This window comes from Notolabrus celidotus, chromosome 6 (assembly GCF_009762535.1).
Source record: "Notolabrus celidotus isolate fNotCel1 chromosome 6, fNotCel1.pri, whole genome shotgun sequence".
Taxonomy (NCBI): domain Eukaryota; kingdom Metazoa; phylum Chordata; class Actinopteri; order Labriformes; family Labridae; genus Notolabrus; species Notolabrus celidotus.
The window spans coordinates 1,080,052-1,099,124 of NC_048277.1; the positions used below are offsets into that span (position 1 = coordinate 1,080,052).

General features: G+C 39.7%; 1 protein-coding gene across 3 annotated transcripts; it reads right to left on the reverse strand.

Moving 5' to 3' along the window:
* Positions 1–1,090: 1,090 nt before the first annotated feature.
* Positions 1,091–16,958, reverse strand: LOC117813771. Of its 3 annotated transcripts, none has more exons than XM_034684803.1 (3): positions 16,909–16,958; positions 7,443–8,862; positions 1,091–1,654 (listed from the first exon to the last, which is right to left on the reverse strand). In XM_034684803.1, exons 2-3 carry the CDS (start codon positions 8,856–8,858, stop codon positions 1,517–1,519), a joined length of 1,554 nt encoding a protein of 517 aa, XP_034540694.1. In that variant the 5' UTR covers positions 8,859–8,862; positions 16,909–16,958; the 3' UTR covers positions 1,091–1,516. The 3 variants fall into 3 exon arrangements, with proteins under 3 accessions (XP_034540694.1, XP_034540693.1, XP_034540695.1); XM_034684802.1 differs by lacking the exon at positions 16,909–16,958 and adding an exon at positions 16,606–16,857; XM_034684804.1 differs by lacking the exon at positions 16,909–16,958 and adding an exon at positions 16,606–16,864 and having other exon boundaries at positions 1,521–1,654; positions 7,463–8,862.
* Between the last annotated feature and the right edge of the window lie 2,115 nt (positions 16,959–19,073).

Consider the following 19,073-nt stretch of genomic DNA (forward strand, 5'->3'; position numbering starts at 1 on the left):
TCTGGGTTCAAATCAAATCGTGGGTTGAGTGTATCCTTACATCCCTAGTCAGAATAAGTCTGCTTTGACTTCATGAGGAGCTAGATTTACTTTCAGATCTGTCACCTATTCTAGATGTGAAGTGCTTCTTCCATGAGATTAGCTGCTGTGTGCTTTAACTGGCTAAGCTTGTATGTTGTTCTTCTGAGTACTGATAAAGAGCTTGCTTGAAAGCTGAATGATTTTATTTTACTATGACAACATACAAAGAGAGTCTGTATTGACAAGTTTTGTAAATGTCAATGTCGTGTTGTAAATCCCAAACATTAGGTCACTACATATGCCAAACCAACTCATGGTACTCTGAATGTTCACACACACTACCAGTCTAAAGTTTGGACACACCTTCTCATTCAATGTTTTTATTTCTTTTAATTATTTTCAACATTGTAGATTAATACTGCGACATCAAAAATATGAAATAATCTGGTTTTACCATAATCTGGATTACAACAGTAGTCAAATAGGACTATCCATTGTGTACTAACCCTACCTCTGAACAACACAACTGATGGTCTCAAACACATTAAGAAGGCAAGTCATTCTACAAATGAACTCTTGACAAGGCTCATGTTCATTAGAAACCATTCCAGGAGACCACTTCATGAAGCAGACTGAGAGAATACCAAGAGTGTGCAAAGCTGTCATGAAGGAAAAAGGGGGCTACTTTACAGAATCTAAAATATAAAACAGATTCTGCTTTGTTTAACACTTTTTTCTTCATTCAATAATTCCATATATGTTCTTTCATAGTTTTGATGTCTTCAGTATTAATCTACAGTGTTTACAATCATTACAATAAATACAAACCCTTGAATGAGAAGGTGTGTCCAAACTTCAGACTGGTAGTGTAGCTCTTAATGTTTCAGGAGAAATGAAGGGTTATTGTTTTGTTATGAAACAAATATATATACATGCGTTTGCACAAAGCTTTGGGTAGAAATGAATAAAAGATATATGCATTAAATAAAGAGATCTCCCTTGATAATTCAGAAACAGTTGAAACTTGAAAGTTGCACATCTTGCAGTTTGTTCAATAAGAGAAACACCGTCTCCATACAATAAGTTCATTTTAATTGTTAAAGACTTTTTTGCAGAAACAACAAAACACAACTAACAGATATGAATCACAATTTGATGTCTTCAAAGTCCAAAGAACTGTTAAACCAAAGCTGATATCTAAGTGGAACACTTGGAGTGTGCAACAGAAACACTCTGAGAACAACGTTAAAGAACAGTCTTACATGAACTTTAACAAACCTGTGAGTAAAGTCGTCCTGAAACTACCAGAAATATGTGTCTGTTCTGGAGGAGGTCACTCTGGGAAACTTCTCAAAGACTGAATGACTATCCTTAGAGAGTGACATCACATTTTCAGACCCAGTTTCAACAGTTGAATTGTATTCTCCCTATAAATCTCAAACCTGGCTTCTCTTTGAGCTCAGCTCCAAACACTTCCAAACGCTGAGAGGAATCTTCAGTGAGCCTTTTTGCTCTTCACCTCTCTGTTGCTCTGAGCCGCCTTCATCAGGGGAGACTCCGGCCTCGGTGAGTGGCCCTCTCCCTTTGTCTTGAAAAAGAAGGACTCATTGAGTCTCATCTGGACTGCTCGGACCTAAAGACAAAAAGTCCTTTTGTTACTACACATTGACATAAACTCAAGTTATCTTATTTACACATTATCACAAAAAATATCACTGCTTAGATTACACATCAGTTCCAAAGACAAAGACACATTCAGACCTTCCTGTACTCGCTCAGGATCGTTCCTCTGGGCCAAGGGGTTACTGAGGATACACATCTTAGAGGCGGGTCTACATAGTTTCTCATTTGAAATGTTTCAGTTCTTAAATACATGAAGTGTCTTTAATAACAACAGTTATTACCAGAGTGTCTCCTGTTTGTGACTGAGATGTAAATCACCTAAGGTCCCTGTGAGGCAGAAACCTTGTATCTCTGTACTTTGATCAGTGCTGTTGATCTTCCTTTATGTCTGTCAGTAGCTTTATAAATATTTATATGGAGAGAATATTGTGTCTTTAATATGCAATCAAAAATAATGGATTTGAGAACAAAAAACAATTTTGCAAACAAAATTATGATTTGAAAAATATGAAATAATGCTATGAATAAAGGAAATATATTTGTGAAAAAAAATGTATCTTTATAAATCCACTCTTTTTTTGTTACAAACAAAATTATTATTCTCACGAACCACAGATTCGTTTGCGTTTCCAGTTTTTGCATTTGCGTTTCTACATAACTGTCATGGGCGGGACCTCCCCTGAGAGATGCAAGAAGCCTCCTGATTGGTCAGTCTCACTCAGAGAGACGGTGTGACAACTTCCGCCCCAACAAGTTGTTGCCGCGAAGGGAGACATATCAACATGGAGAAACAGGTACGTTTTGCGTAACATACCTGTCTATTTTCTGTCTTATTGGTGCTTTTAAGGTTACACTTGTCGTTCGTTCTTCCAGTGTTTTTTTCCCCTAACCGTTTTAGACGGCGGTATCAGACATTAACACCTAACACGCTGTGTGCTCGTCATAAGTGACTGACTTTATTACCGCCCGGCTTTAGTGACAGTTATCCTAATTTCATAGTTATCGGCCTGTTTATAAATAAATAAACAAACTTTTTCATTAGATATACTATCAGAACAAATCAGGAGGCGTGTGTGTGGATTGTTGAGGGTCATTCCTCCTTTAAGTTAAGTAAAAAGAAACTAAAAGCATAAAAGGGGCCATATTTTCACTGATCTTTAACCCTTAGGGTTTGATCATGTTTTGTTTATCACTGTCGCTGGTACCAGAAAGCAGCATCAGGAAGCAGTTTACTGAGGTAACTGTTATTATGACTGTTTTCACTCATGGAGAATAATTTCCCTTGTCTTCACAGGAGGATGGAGAACCATCCTGATGGACCTTGTTCTGATAGTATATCTAATGAAAAAGTTAATTTATTCATTTATAAACAGGCCGATAACTATGAAATTAGGATAACTGTCACTAAAGCCGGGCGGTAATAAAGTCAGTCACTTATGACGAGCACACTGTTACGGCTGTGTAAAGGAGAGCCAGAACCCAGATGCCGAGTCGAACAAAAAATGTTTATTTTCCAAAAGATAACAAACAGAAAATCACCTTGACGGGAAACGAGAACAAAAGGTAAAAAAACTAACTAAGGGTGTCCAGGAGGGAAAAAACTCACTACAAACAAAAACTAGAGAAACAACGCTGAGCACAATACTAATACAGAAGATCTTTACGGGAGCGAGGACACACGAGACACAAGCATGAGCGACAATCTTCTGGCACTGAGGAGAATTTGGAGCAGGCTTAAGAAGCCGGGCTGATTGCGGGATGAGAGGCAGGTGTGTCTAGTGAGCCTCGCTCCCGTGGAGATCGGCCCCGCCCCTCTGCATGTACCTGCTGAGGAAGAAAGAAAAAGGATCAGGAGGGAGGGCAAAACACACACAAAAAACCAGACCCTGACACACACAGCGTGTTAGGTGTTAATGTCTGATACCGCCGTCTAAAACGGTTAGGGGAAAAAAACACTGGAAGAAGGAACGACAAGTGTAACCTTAATAGCACCAATAAGACAGAAAATAGACAGGTATGTTACGCAAAACGTACCTGTTTCTCCATGTTGATATGTCTCCCTTCGCGGCAACAACTTGTTGGGGCGGAAGTTGTCACACCGTCTCTCTGAGTGAGACTGACCAATCAGGAGGCTTCTTGCATCTCTCAGGGGAGGTCCCGCCCATGACAGTTATGTAGAAACGCAAATGCAAAAAACTGGAAACGCAAACGCAAAAACTGGAAACGCAAACGAATCTGTGGTTCGTGAGAATAATAATTTTGTTTGTAACAAAAAAAGAGTGGATTTATAAAGATACATTTTTAATCACAAATATATTTCCTTTATTCATAGCATTATTTCATATTTTTCAAATCATAATTTTGTTTGCAAAATTGTTTTTTGTTCTCAAATCCATTATTTTTGATTACATATTAAAGACACAATATTCTCTCCATATATTTAAAGAGCTTGTGGTTGGATCTGATGCTGTGTCTTGTTTTGTGAAAAACACATGTTTTTTTTCCTTAGAAAGTAGTGATTTTTGGGGGATTTAAGCCAGACATACGTGCTGGGAAAGAGGATTTTTATAGATTCTTGCAGATACACAACATTTTTCATAAAGAGGTGGGAGCTCCTGACTTTGCAGAACCATCAAAAGTAACACAATTATTCATAGACGCTTAGAACTCAAAGGATGTCAGAGGCATTATTGGTAAACTGTACAAAGAATTTACCCTTCTGAATAAGAACACAACTACTTCTATAAGACAGCGCTGGGAAAAAGAGGCCAACACTGTGATATCTGAAGAAATGTGACTTCAAATATGACAAACTCAATCCACATCCACAAGTTCTTTTTTTCTGGAGAGATTTCTGTCAGAAGAATGTTATTGTTTTTTTATAACTCCTCATCAGAAGTCCAAATAAAGTGGGTCACAGTATTCCTGCTGGAGGGAGTGTGGAGCAGTTTCTGCTGACTTTGTTCATGTTTTCTGGTCTTGGCCATTCCATCAGCCTCTCTGGAGAGGTTTGGAACACTTCATCTCAGAGAATTTAGGAATAGCATTTGAATCTTCTTTCATTTTTGTGTACCTCTGGAAAATACCTGAAGGCCTCAGAAAGAGACACACGTATCTTCTGAAGATTTTCATGGCTGCAAGTAAGAAAGCAATAACACGAGGCTGGCTTCAGAAGAACTCTCCCACCATTACACTACTAAGAAACATTATTGACTCTGTTCGCAGTATGGAATAAATGACTGTTGCTCTAATGTAATGTCCTAGTCCTCACTTGTTCAATGTTATATGTTCATTTAAAACAAAAATCTAAATGAAAGGTTTTTAAAAAGTAGTGATTTTGGAGATACCAGGTTTCTGTCTGATGGTGAATGTATACGAGCTTGTTCTTCTACATTTTAGCACTAAGTAAATCAGGAACAGAGACTTCAGGTCTTCAGAGGAACAAATAAAGGGTTAGATCAGGGCTGCTTAATGCCTACAACCAAAGTAGTATAGTTTACTTGCGGGGGAATGTAAAATTCTTTGAATAGAAAATATAAACGTATTACAACATTAATTCTACACACTACATGACATACTATTGTGTCTATATTTGTATAAGCACATATCTTTTGGGAAGGCTGTAGTCCCAGCAGACATGTATCACCAATGTTTACCCAAGCAGGAGTTCATTGGACGAAGATAACAGAGTGATAAGCTGCAGAGCTTATTTAGCTGTAGCTAAATCTTCATGTCCAAGTCTATATTAAGATGTATGTAGACTGAGTCAGACTGTTCAGGTAAACAACAGCTCAACATTAGCAAGGAGAACTACATCCTTCACAGGTTGGTGGAGTATAAAGTCATCTTTGTGCCGCTGATTCAAGTCGCACTTCAAACTTTGAGGAACATCCCTCATCTTTGTCTCATCCTTTCTTTGTGGTTTATATTTTTAGCACATGATGTTCCAGGAGGTCCAAAGAAAAGCTGGCCTGCAGTTCATAAACAAAGTGCATGTTTTTATGCATAGTGTGGTCTAGACCTCCTATGTTTGTAAAAGCGTCTTGAGATAACGTTTGTTGTGATTTGGCGCTATACAAATAAAGATTGATTGATTGATTGATTGATTGATTGATTGATCCCTCTTCAACCTTCATCTGACAGAGCTGATTGAACATTATATTGATACAGGTAGGGCTGGGCAATAATTTGATACCGATAATTATCCTGATATAATTTTTCTCAACATAAATATAAACAATGTTTGATAAAAATCTTGTATAAAGAAACCTGTAATTACACGCCCCAAGCACTGGACAGGGAGGGGGCCCGAATGTATCTTAAACACTAGTTGCCACCCAACATTAGACAGAAGAAGAAGACGGCATTTAACAGCCAATCATGTCGCATGATGAGAGGTAACCTCAACCTGAGAAAAATACGAATCTACAAACTAAAACTTCATAAAAATCTCATCTTCCATTAAAGCTAGGGTTGGTAGTCTCGGAAAACCAGCATGAATTTGAATGTAGCTTTTCCTCATGACTCTGTCTAACCCCTCCCCTCCTCCCTCGGAGCTCCTTCAAAACGACGCCCCCCCGCTCACATGCACGAGCGCCGCTGATTCTCGACCATATGATGGTGACTGATTCAAAACCGGTCCTCAACAAAACATTATTATAGTGAAAGTTAAAAACACAAACAAACATGGCTGCTGTTAGTACTCACAACTGTCATGCTAGCATTATCCAGTTGTCATGGTGACATGATATCAGGAGAAAAGTTATAACACATATATAATACTGTAACAGCTCTACTGTTTGTTAAACGTGTTCAGTGTAGATGTTCTTAATTCCTACAGTGCTGACAGTCAGTGAAGGCATCAGGAGAGGTGTAGAGTGTGTGAGTGGGAGAGAGGAGAGAGGAGAGGTTCTTCATTCATTCAAACATTGATTGTTGTTTTCACGGCCGACAGTGACCGGTTATTAAAACTCAACGTGTTCACCAATCATCATCCCTACAGCGTCTGGACGGACGCTACAGTACATCTACATTTCTGTAGGACTTACTGAACGTCATTAATTATTCTGCTTGTTGGTGAGAGCTTTTTAGACTCTGATCCGGACTACAGTCCTGAGCAAAGCACCTCATCAGGTCAGAGGGGACAGGCCCGAGGACGAGCGAGAGGGGCAGTAAATAGAGTCAGGGGAAGTAGAGGCAGGAGATGGGGACTCGGAGGAGTGCACGCCGGGGAAATGTACGCGCAGGAGGAGGGCAGAACGGCTGGACAGGATTTGATTGGTTTAAAATTTGGGGACCCAAAAAACGCTGATTGGTTAGTGTTTTCCCAGGTTTACTCCGGCTGTAGATAGCAGCTTTTCTTCCTTCTTTTTTAAGAACACATTATGTATTGATTACCATCAGGACATAAAGATCATTTTAACCAGTATGACAAAAAGTGGATCTAAATCTGATTACCAACCCCAGCTTTAAAGACCTGCTTCCTGTTAGCAGCGTCAGAAATGATGGATTCAAGAAGTTCATCAGAAACTAAATCCAGATACAAACTAACAAACTGTCTTCAACTTTCACTCAGGAGCAAAAATCTGACTTTACATTTAAATGAAATCATGATTTGATATTTATCCTGATAATTATTGATATCCACTGATATGAAAAAAATGATTGTGATAACATCATTTGTAATATCACCCAGCTCTAGATACAGGCTCTTAATTGTTAACTCTACAGGACACGATTAATGTCAGATAATTGGTGGCAGCAGAGTGAAGAGTGGGTGAGTTCTCATACAGTGTTACCTGAACCAGGTCCAGCTTGCCTGTGCGAGAGGACTGCTGGCTGTCCTCGCTGGAGATGGTGGTGTCTGCAGACTTGTTGTCGGACTCTGACTGCGAGCTCCCGGCTCTGTCACTTCTGGGCTCTTTCAGCACCTCTATGGTATCCGAGATACAGGAGGGATGCAGGTTTTTATGGTTGTCACTTTCAGTCTCTCCTGAAACAGAAAATGTCTTCACTGACAGACAATTCCCCGGATCTCTTCTGGCCCTGACCGGCAGGCTCAGGTCCAAAGGTTTGAAGTCCTCCTCAGAGAGTACAGCTCCTCCATCTTTTTGGCTAAATTTGAGGTATGAGGAGAGTTCAGTGGTGTAGAAGTTTTCTGTCTGTGTGGAAGTGCTTGTCATGGACACTTTGGGGGGCCTGATCGACTGACGACAGGTAGTTGACTGTTGGCTGGAAGACAGGGACTTGTTCTTTGACTTTGAGACCTCTGGGGAGGGGAGTACAACAACCGGCTCCAGGAAAGGATGGACCACTCTGGGCTTGGTGTAGATGGGACGTGGATCTTTCTTTCCTTTAGCATGGATTGTGTGTGACTGGAGAGAACACCTCTCCTTCCTCACCATCCTGTCCTCTTCTCTTTTTTCAGTGGGGAGTACCCGCTCTGTCTTTGGGTTCTGCACATGCTCAGTGGTCTCTCTGTGGTGCTGATAGAAATGTGTGTCCTGTGAACGTTGAAATGAGTCTCCATAATGCTGCTCCATCTGTGCCATGGCTATATGGCTGGCTTCATCACTGGAGGGCTGGGAGGGGGGAGCTCTAAAGGTCTTCTGGGTAATGAACAGGTCCTGGCTGTTTATGTCCTCACTGCTGCACTGAGACTCATTGTTGTGTGGTGTCATGGTGACCTGGGAGCAGCTCTCCCTCACAGGTTCACTCTCTGAGAAGAGGCTCTCTTTGGGAGACTGCTGAGATGAGGACACACATGTGGGACGTCTGACTCGGATGTAGCCTGGTGACAGATCAAATGCAACCTTCTTTTTCCTCCTGTCTTTCTTCTTGGGGTCTTCAGTCAGACCATCACGTTGTAGCTTGTCTCTGTTGAGTGGATTCAGGGTTTGGGGCTTCCCAGCAGGCTTTGCTTGTCCACCACTGCCCTGTGCTACCACAAAACTGTCATCTGGTTCAAGAGCCAATCTGTGTTTTCCCTTCTTCTTCTCCTTTCTCTCTTCTTTCCTGCTCTTCATCACCTCTTTAAATTTGGAGTTCTTCTTCTTCTTCTTCTTCTTTCTCTGGGTGGGCTTGTCTGTCTTCACGGCCGAGTTGTTTTTGTTTTTCGGCCTCTTTTTGTTCTCTTTGGACTCCTTTCCTCTCTTTCTTTTCCCAGGTGTTATCCATGATTCCCAGAAGGAGTCCATGTCCTCAAAGTCACTCATGAGTCTGTTCACAGGAGAGACAAAGGGTGCACAGATTTAGAAGCTCTGGAGTACATCAACTTAAACTTAAGAAACACAAGATAGAGACGGTACAGCTGATTTATCCTTCTGTGTCTCTCCTACGCAGCAGGGGCTGACGCTGACATGAGCACCACACACTTTCACTGCTTCGCGGATGACACCCAGCTCTACATCTCCAGCAAACCCGACTCCACTCTCCCACCCTCCTCCCTCACCCTCTGCCTCTCTGAGATCAAATCCTGGTTCACCTCCAACTTCCTTCAACTCAACAGCAATAAAACAGAACTCCTCCTCATAGGCACTAAGTCCACCTTATCCAAAGCCGACAGTTTCTCCCTCACCATAGACAGTTCAACAGTGTCCCCCTCCCCTCAGGTAAAGAGTCTGGGTGTCATCCTCGACAGCTCACTTTCTTTCAACTCTCACATCGATAACATAACCCGGTCTGCATACTTCCATCTCAGCATCATCAACCGTCTCCGCCCCTCTCTCACCCCCCTCACAAATCCCTCCATAAACTTTAACTGGTCCAGAACTCTGCAGCCCGCATCATCACTAGAACCCCCTCCTTTCACCACATCACCCCCATCCTCCAGCAGCTCCACTGGCTCCCGGTCAAACTCAGAATTAATTTCAAAATCCTCCTCTACACATTCAAGGCCATTCACAACCTCTCCCCTCCGTATCTCTCTGATCTCCTCCACATCGTCACCCCCTCTCGCTCCCTCAGGTCTTCCTCCTCCCTCCACCTCTCTGTGCCCCCCGCCCGTCTCAGCACCATGGGGAGCAGAGCTTTCAGTCGCTCTGCTCCCCAACTCTGGAACTCACTCCCACCAGACATCCGTAACTCTGACTCACTACCCCGGTTCAAATCCAAACTTAAAACTCATCTGTTTCAAACTGCATTCCCTGTCTAATTGCACTGTCTCATTTTAACTTGGTGTAACTGTTTGTTTTTATTTATTTCATCACGTTGTTTTTATTTATTGTGTTTTAATCTGTCTGTAAAGTGACCTTGAGTGTTTTGAAAGGCGCTTCTAAATAAAATGTATTATTATTATTATTATTATTATACTTGTGCGTTGATGTGTCTGTGTCACGCAGCAAATCTCCTCTGAAACACTTGAGGGCAGTGTGGTCTCTCTGATAGCTGGTCGCCTGCTTCCAGCCCCGCTACGATCTCTGTTTCCTTTTCCACAGAGATTCAGAGCGTGTTATGTTAATCTACAGCTGATACATGTTGTTGTTTATCATACAGACATGATTACATGAAGAAGTGCTGTAAATGTGGGGAATACAATACCGCCAAGCAGGCCAATCACAGGGCTTGTGGTCTGCATTGATTCTATGGGTAATTACATTTTGGAGGAGGTGCACATCAGCTACGTGTGTAGGCCTCTGTGTGGGTACGGGAGCTAGGTGGCTACACTGTCGATTTGAGGCAGAAGAGAATTTCTTCAAATGCATTCTGTTACTCATCGATGATACTATTACAGAATATCTTCAAGGGTCTGTACCAAAACAAAGTATCATAGGGGATGTCTTCAATTTTCAGTCTACATTTTTGGAATTATTTTTATGTAAAGACACACTCACCCTAAGAAACAAGGATCTATATTAAATCAATCAGTACCTTATTGTTTTGTCCTATTGTTGAGTTTTCTGACTCATTATGTGTTATGTGTTTTAGGGGTGACCCCAAATAGTCGGATATTCGACGATTTGTTCTAACGAGCCTTAGTCGACTGCCAATCTCATAGTTGAATATTTGCATATGAAACGTGGATCATTCCATTCGAACCATGGGGGTGCTCAATGTCTAATTTTACATTATTTTCCTGTTTCCTGTAAAAATAGTGTCTCATAAATCCTATTTTGATATAAATATAGACTTATTTAATGTAATTCTGAGAACAGCTCTTGAAGTGTTAAATCTCCTTAAAGTGGTAATTAAATCTCCCCTGGTAATTAAAGGTGGACTCTCCCATTTAGCGGGACCTGTGAAGCAGACGTACCTCAGCTGGTCTTTAAATCTTTCTACGTTCATGGTAGCTCAAAATGTCAGGAAATAAAACTTCAGATGATCCTAAAAACTAGTGATGAAGATGAGGAGCAGCTTCATGAAGAGGGCTGTGAGATCAAGGATTACCGGACCACACAAAAACTGTACGGGGCCAAAAGAACCAGGAGGGATACCCAAAGCTGTCTGAAGCCTCAGAAACAATCCACAGCATCCCATCCACCTCCACACCATCAGAGAGGATATTCTCAAAGACAGGATTTACAGTCAACAAAGCAAGGAGCGCACTTCTGCCCGTACACACGATGGTTTTCCTCACGTACAGTTTGAAAAGACTCAAGCGGACAAAGACGCGATGAAAGACTGTTTTAAAAGGTTCTGTTAAGAGATTTAAAAACCCTTTAGCTGGTTCAGGTTTGATTTTGAACATTATACAAATGTTTAGTCTTAAGTTGGACAAACTACCCTCCACAGTGCTGCTCTCCTCTGTGTGAACACTGTTTAAATATCTCCTGATTCCTTATTCTATAGTGGAGCGTTGTTCCATGTTTAACAGATGGTGGTCTTATTTGAGTTTTCTCTCCTTCATCACCTCGTTGTTTTTGTAATATAGATTTAAAAAATCTAAGTTTTATACTTATAATATTCTGTTGTCCCTTTTACTTTAAGCTATGAGTCTCTTAATTGTAAAGGGTTATGTGTAATATTGTCATGCGGTCACCATCATGCAGACTTTGGGTCAATAAGGAAAAACAACAAACATTCCACTATTCATCGACTATGGGCAAAATCTGATGAATCAGATTCCACTAAGCAAATCCTTAGTTGGGCTCACCCCTAATGTGTTTATTCACTTAGTTGGATTCAGTAGATCAGGGGCGTCAAACTCATTTCAGTTCAGGGGCCACAAACAGCCCAGTTTGATCTGAAGTGGGCCGGACCAGTGAAATCACAACATAATAACCTATAGAGAAGGACAACTCACAATGTTTCCCTTTGTTTTAGTGCAATAAGGGACATTCTGAAAATGTTCACATCACATGAACTATCTTCACACACAGTGTGATGTTTACAGCAAAATAACAGATAGATCATAATAAAGAAGAAGGTAAACTTGACTATTATGTTTGCTAAGACTCTGTGACAGCCTGGGGCCTTACTGAGGAATCAGCATCCTTCTTTACTTTGTGTTCTGACAGTGCTGGTGTTCTCTCACGTCATTGGAAACACTCACATAGTTGTTCTGCATGGCTGAGATACACAGACTTTGACTTCCCACTCATTCATTGACGTTTTCCAGAAATGTGTGAGTTACCTGAGCACACAGTAGCTTTCATTTCTGCCCTGTCTGCTTTTACACATCCGTCTGTTCAGCAGCGTCATCATGTAGTTTTGTCTTGTATCTTTTAGACACAGGTTACACTTTTACTGTGAGTGTGAGTGTGAGTGTGTGTGTGAGAAGTGCATCAGGTCTCATCACTTTCTATTGTGAGGTTTTATTCATCACTTCTAACATCAAGCTCAGGCACAAGGCAGCAGACATGATAAATGTTCTCTGCTCCTGTATAGACTCAGTGAATCCAGACTTCACATCAATATAACGACCGGTCAACAAGTTGTTTTTCTCAAAGGTTAGAATACATTTCCATAGAGTTCTCACCCGTCCTGTTGGCTTGATTATGGTGTTTACTATAATCTGTGAGTCAATCTGGGATGTCCATTAAATTACAGCTCATATCTGAGGTAGTCATACAGGGTGAATCAGGGTGACTGGGACATACGGTTGAATGGGACAGGCTTACAGAGAAGGAGATATATTCTTGTCTGCTTAATGAAAATGAACACTTTTGTTTCTGAGCCCTAGCAGAGTTATCTTACTATTAAAATGACATGTAGTCATTGGTGTGACATCATGTAAATGGGTGGAGCCAACATAAACCAGGAAGCAGAGCCTGCAATACATGAGGTAAGTAAGAAGACAGAAGCTAATGCTAGTTTTTTCATGAGGTCATAAAATAGTCAAAGCTAACATACTGGACCAAACTTTAATGAAAGCTTGGACTGAAACTAAATCAGTAAAAATGAAGTCTAAATTATATTTCTGTTTTTGGTTTTTGCTTATTGTTATGTTGTCCCTCTCACCCAAACATGGATTAGGTGAGAGGGACTGTGCTTAAAAGGTTTGTCTAATAATTAAAATGATGAATCCTGTAATGAAATATCATTTTGTAAGTTCTTCTTCTTTATGCTCTAGATCAGTGGTTTGAAACCTCCTGATGTGTCGAATCAACCACAAAAACACAATATGAAGAATTATTAGAAAGAAGTGGACACATCTCCATGCTCTATGGGGCTGCAACATGGCATTACCTTTTTGGAGAAAGGTGTTGAAAAGTTTTGAAGGCTGGCTTAAACAACCTCTTCCAGAGTCTCCTCAGTTGTGTCTTTTAGGGGACTTTTCTCTAGTGCCATCTGGTGTTACCAAAGCAGAATCTGCACTGATAATAACAGGCTGTATTAATGCAGCTAGGCTTATTCTCTGTAATTGGAAGAGCCCACACAAACCAGAGTTTAAAGAGTGGTTCAGACTCATGGCCCAAACTGCTGCATTTGAAATCATGATCGCCAGATTAAATAATGCACAAAGCAAAACTAGCCAATTATGGAAAGCTTTTCTGACTTCAATGGGGGAAGAAACATCCTAGAGAGGACACAATGTACTAAGGGGCGGGGCTTATATACCCACGGTTTGTATATAATGTCAAAGAATGTGTGTACAGGTGTGTAGATGAAATTAAGAAATATAAATTATTGAACAGTGTTACTTATTGACACTTAATGTGGGGCTGCCTTTTAGTGTTGTTGTTTTTTGTTTTGTTTCTGTCTCTTTTGTTTGGGGGGGGCGTCTGTTTAGGGTTTTTGTTCTGTTTTTTGTCTTTTGTTTTTTGTCGAAAGACCAAAAAAAAATTGGCTATGTATCATTTATAGTGAATGAATTTCTTGTGATGAAGTCAATAAAAACTTAAATAACAACAAAACAAACAAAAAATATGGCTAAGTTTTAATCCTATAGCTAGCTGTCACTTAGCAAATGATAGCTAGCAAAATCTTAGCTGGCCCATTATACCTTATTACACTGACCTAGCCAAATGTAACAGTGTAGCCTAGCCCTCTTTAATGATCCAGAACTTTGGAACTGTTTTTTTTAAACCTCAATTACATTGTGTCCAGTGATTTTAGACATAACACATTTGTTCACTTCATTTTTAATTGAAAGTATTTTCTTAGACCTTAATAAAAAGTATTGCATATATTTTAGATTTTTATGTGATGTATTGTGTAATGTTAAGAAAGGTTTCTTCGCTGTATGAACTTTGGACTGTTAATCCTGGAAGAATAAAGTTCTACAGTAATGTGTCTATACTATATTTATATAATATAATTAAGTATATAATGTTATATTTTATAATGATAAACTTGAGAAAGAAAATCTACATGTGAAAAGAACCAAAGTGTGATTTATAATGTGCAACAAATATACTCACAATGAGTATAATAAGAGTCAATAAGAGATTTCACAACGCTCAGAGACAGAACTGACCCAGTCTATTGTATGGACAAGCTAAGTTGCTATTGCTAAGTCTGTATCACTTTAAGAAGCTTTTATTTTGGTATTTCCGCTAGGCGGCAGTGTGAATTTACATATCAGCTAAATATTAAAGGTGACATATCACGCTTTTTTCATCAATATATATTGGTCTAAGAGGTCCCCAAAACATGTCTTTAAAGTTTATGCTCAAAAAAACACTTTGAAATCAGATTTTGGTCTGCCTGAAAAACCCTCTTCTTCAGCCCTGCTCAGAACAGGCTGTTTTCTCTCTGACCACGCCCCCTCGGGAAGTGGGTGTGGCCTCGGCTGTCCAGCACGTTGATCTAATGTTTACATGTTGGCTGAATATACACGACTGCTCACAGACCCGCGTTACTTCAACCCTCTGAATCTGATCCAGAATCTGATCCTGACGGAGAGGCGCCTGCAGCAGGACCTTTCTGAACCATTGGTCACAGATTTAGTGTTTCTTGTTGTTTTATTTGTCAGTATGTCGACGTGTGTCTTGGTAAACAGCTACGAACATGTAGTTATGTAGCTATGCTAACTAGCGCTAGCACTTATCCATGACAAATAAAAATCATCCACTAGATCTTCAAATCTGCAGACGTGGGGAGTAAAACCGACCTTTGTGTTTATTAAGACAGCCTACAACTAGCATGCCTCCCTCCTAAGCTCCTTGTTAGCACACATGTGTGCAGGGAATAAAAAACAGAGGAGGGGTTGAGTTGTATTTTATACAGTCTATGGGCTGAACAAGCTCCGAGCTCTGACTCCGTGACAGACCGGATATTGTTGTTACGTAACAAAAACACGGAAGTCTGAAACGGCTGGTTTCACACACATTTACAGAAAGGTGGAGAAATCAGAACAGGGGCAGAATGGATTCTTTTCATTCTCGGGGGGTTTGTAGACATGCCAGGGAAACATATTTCAGGTAGAGAACCATTAAAAAGTCCATTTTGCATGATATGTCACCTTTAAGGATCGCAGAGCAACACTTAAATCTGGGGTTTGTAGTCAGATTTAGATCCACTTTTTGTTATACTGGTTAAAATGATCTTTATGTCTTGATGGTAATCAATTCATAATGTGTTCTTAAAAAAGAGGTAAAAAAAAAACGTGCTATCTACAGCCAGAGTAAACCTGGGAAAACACCAACCAATCCCTGCCATCAGGAGCCAAATGATGAAACCAATCAAATCCCGTCCTGCTGTTCTGCCCGCCTCCTGTGACTTTTAAAAATTCCCTCTACATTTTATGACGTTTTGTAGTTAAATGTAGAGAATTGTAGATGTTACTCTCAGTGTGCACAACTTTACAAACAGCGCCCGATGGAAAAGAACCAAAGTGTGATTTATAATGTGCAACAAATATACTCCCACTGTCCTAAATCAGTGAGATGTGCTGTCACATTCACCCAAAGAGTCTGTCCCATTTATCCACATTAACCAGAAACAAAGGGGTTGGGTCAGTTTGTACAGACCTGTAAGCCATGCCTGTTTGGAAAATGATACAACTGTCTTCCCTTCTTAAATGGATGATTAACATCTACAGTGTTACACAAATGTATCATGTGTTGGGCTTTTCTTAAAGAAAGAAAGCAACAATGTTACCAACCATGAGGTTTTGAATCCACTTCCTGTGAGAAGTGGTCACTTGGGCCTGCTTTTTGAATACAGAATCATTTGTCCCTTTTACCTTGCCTCACTGTTAAAATGACTGTTACCTGTTGGTACTGATGTTTCTGTACAGTGTCTTCACTGTGAAGTCTCTCTGCTCACATGGGAAAGACATTATGATAGAGGATGCTAGAATATAATAAGTGGAACTGAGGAAGAGGTAACGTATGTGTTACATCATGTAAAGCAGTGTAAAGTCGAGGTTTGAACCATGATGAGTTCTGAATCTAGCTTCAGTCCTCAGATAAACGGAGCAAACGGACGCAGAGCCGGGTACAAACTCTCTGGAATAACTGCAGCTCGATATTATTTCAACTATTCTACAACAACTCGTGATGAAGGAGAGCGTTACACATGTATAAAGTGATACAAACATGATTTAACACCGGGATATTCCTCTGATTTCACACTCACCTCAGCCGGAGGATTCAACTTCAGCGCGTAAACTTCACTTCAAAGAGACCGCCTCTGCTGTAACACTTCATGATGCGTTCAAAGACCACTTTTAACGACAGGACTACAGAGAACTAAGACATCTCCTGCCTGGTTAATAAGCCTGCATCCTACAATACTCAAAGAAGAAATATTACACTACTGAGGAGACCAAGACCTTCACTATAAAAGCGGTGTAAAGTAGGCCCATTGCTCTTTGCATTAAGGGGTTAATTAACCATTTAAAATTATTCAATGAAACAGTGGGCTAGCAACACTACATACCATAACTTTTCATGCTGATGCTTCCGTCTCACTCACAAGTCAGTTTTCCAACAGAATCATGAAGTCAAAAAGTTCATAATGATACCACTAGATGTCGCAGTGCACCATTATTACTCCTAATCTGATACTATGGGACACCGTCCAATGTTGTGTGGATAATCACTCAGTGGAACAGGGGTAGATGTGCCTTGTCACTGTTTTTTATTTTTTTAATTCTTGAAAACTTGAATAAAATTTTTCGTTTTAAGATAAACGTGCTGATGGAATGAATAATATAAAGTTAACTCAGCCTACTGCAAACCAATAATAATAATAATAATAATATTATTATTATCATGAGATTATTATTATTATTATTATTATTATTATTATTATTATTATTATTATTATTAATAATAATAATAATAATAATAACAATAATGATATTATTATTATTATTATTATTATTATTATTATTATTATTATTATTATTATATCATTATTAGTAGTAGTATTATAATAATATCATTATTATTATTAGTATTATAATATTATTATTATTATTTTTATTATTATTATTATACATTTTCTAAATAAAGTTACAAAGTTACAATATATATATACAAGTTTACACACCCTGTAACTAATAATTGTTTGAATCACCTTTTGATTTTATTACAGCACTCTGGTTTTTTTTTTAGGAGTCTATTAGCATGGCACATCTTGACGTGGTGATATTTTCCCATTCTTCTTTTTGAAAAAGCTCCAAATCCATCAGATAGTGAGGGCATCTCCTGTGCACAGCCCTCTTCAGATCACCCCACAGATATTCAACTGGATTCAGGTCTGGACTCTGGCTGGGCCATTCCAAAACTTGAATCTTCTTCTGGTGAAGTCATGCTTTTGTTGATTTGGATGTATGCTTTGGTTTGTTGTCGTGTTGAAAGGTGAAATTCCTCTTCATCTTCATCTTTCTAACGGAGGTCTGGAGGTTTTGTGTTAAACTGACTGGTGTTTGTAACTGTTCATGCTTCCCTCCACCTTGACTAAGGCCCTGGTTCCAGCTGAAGAAAAACAAGCCCAAAGCATGATGCTGCCCCCACCATGCTTCTCTGTGGGTCTGGTGTTCTTTATGTGATGTGCAGTGTTGTTTTTATGACAAACATACCTTTTGGAATTATGGCCAAAAAGTTCAACCTTGGTTTGATCAGACCATAAAACATTTCATGCTTTTGGGAGACTTCATGTATGTTTTTGAAACATGTTGCCAGGCTTGGTGTTTTTCTTCATAAGAAAAGTCTTCCGTCTAGTCACCCTACCCATAGCAGAAACATATGAAGAATAGGAGAGATGTTGTCACATGTAGTACACAGCCAGTACTAGTCAGAAATCCCTGCAGCTCCTTTAATGTTGCTGTAGGCCTCTTGGAAGCCTCCCTGACCAGTTTTCATCTGGTCTTTTCATCAGTTCTGGAGGGATGTCCAGTTCTTGGTGATGTCCCTGTTGTTCCATATTTTCTCCACTTGATGATGACGGTCTTCACTGTGGTCCATGGTATATCTAATGCCTTGGAACATGTTTGTACCCTTCTCCTGACTGATACCTTTCAACAATGAGATCCCTCTGATGCTTTGGAAGCTCTCTGTGGACCATGGCTTTTGCTGTAAGAGGAACTGAGGACATGTGATGAAACTCCTCCTAGAACAGCTGATCTTTATTGGGATTAATCAAAGTCACTTTAAATTATGACAGGTGGATACTGACTACTGTTTGTCATGAGTTTGAATGTGATTGGTTCATTCTGAACACAGCCACATCCCCAGTTATAAGAGGGTGTGTGCACTTATGTAACCACATTATTTCAGTTTCTTATTGTTTATCCTTCCCCCTGAAAGATTTAAATTTTTGTTTCAGTTGAATTGTTCATGTTATAGGTCACATTAAAGGTGGAAAAAGTTCTGACATGATTTATCTCTTGGTCTCATTTTTCTACATAAAAAACCTGGCATTTTAACAGGGGGGTGTAGACTTTTGATATCCACTGTATATATTAATAATAATAATAATAATAATAAATACAAAAAAGTAAAAAAAGAAAGGAACTACAAAGTACTACAATGCATCATAAGACATCAAGAGCAGAATAAAATGATATGAAGTAGTTATGAAGGCCTTTTTTAAAGAAA

Coding starts and splice junctions, on each gene's coding strand:
- LOC117813771 (XM_034684803.1), bottom strand. CDS start 8,858: ATGAGTGACTTTGAGGACATGGACTCCTTCTGGGAATCATGGATAACA. Junction 1,655..7,442: donor GCAAGCTGGACCTGGTTCAG/GTAACACTGTAT, acceptor TTTTGTCTTTAG/GTCCGAGCAGTCCAGATGAG.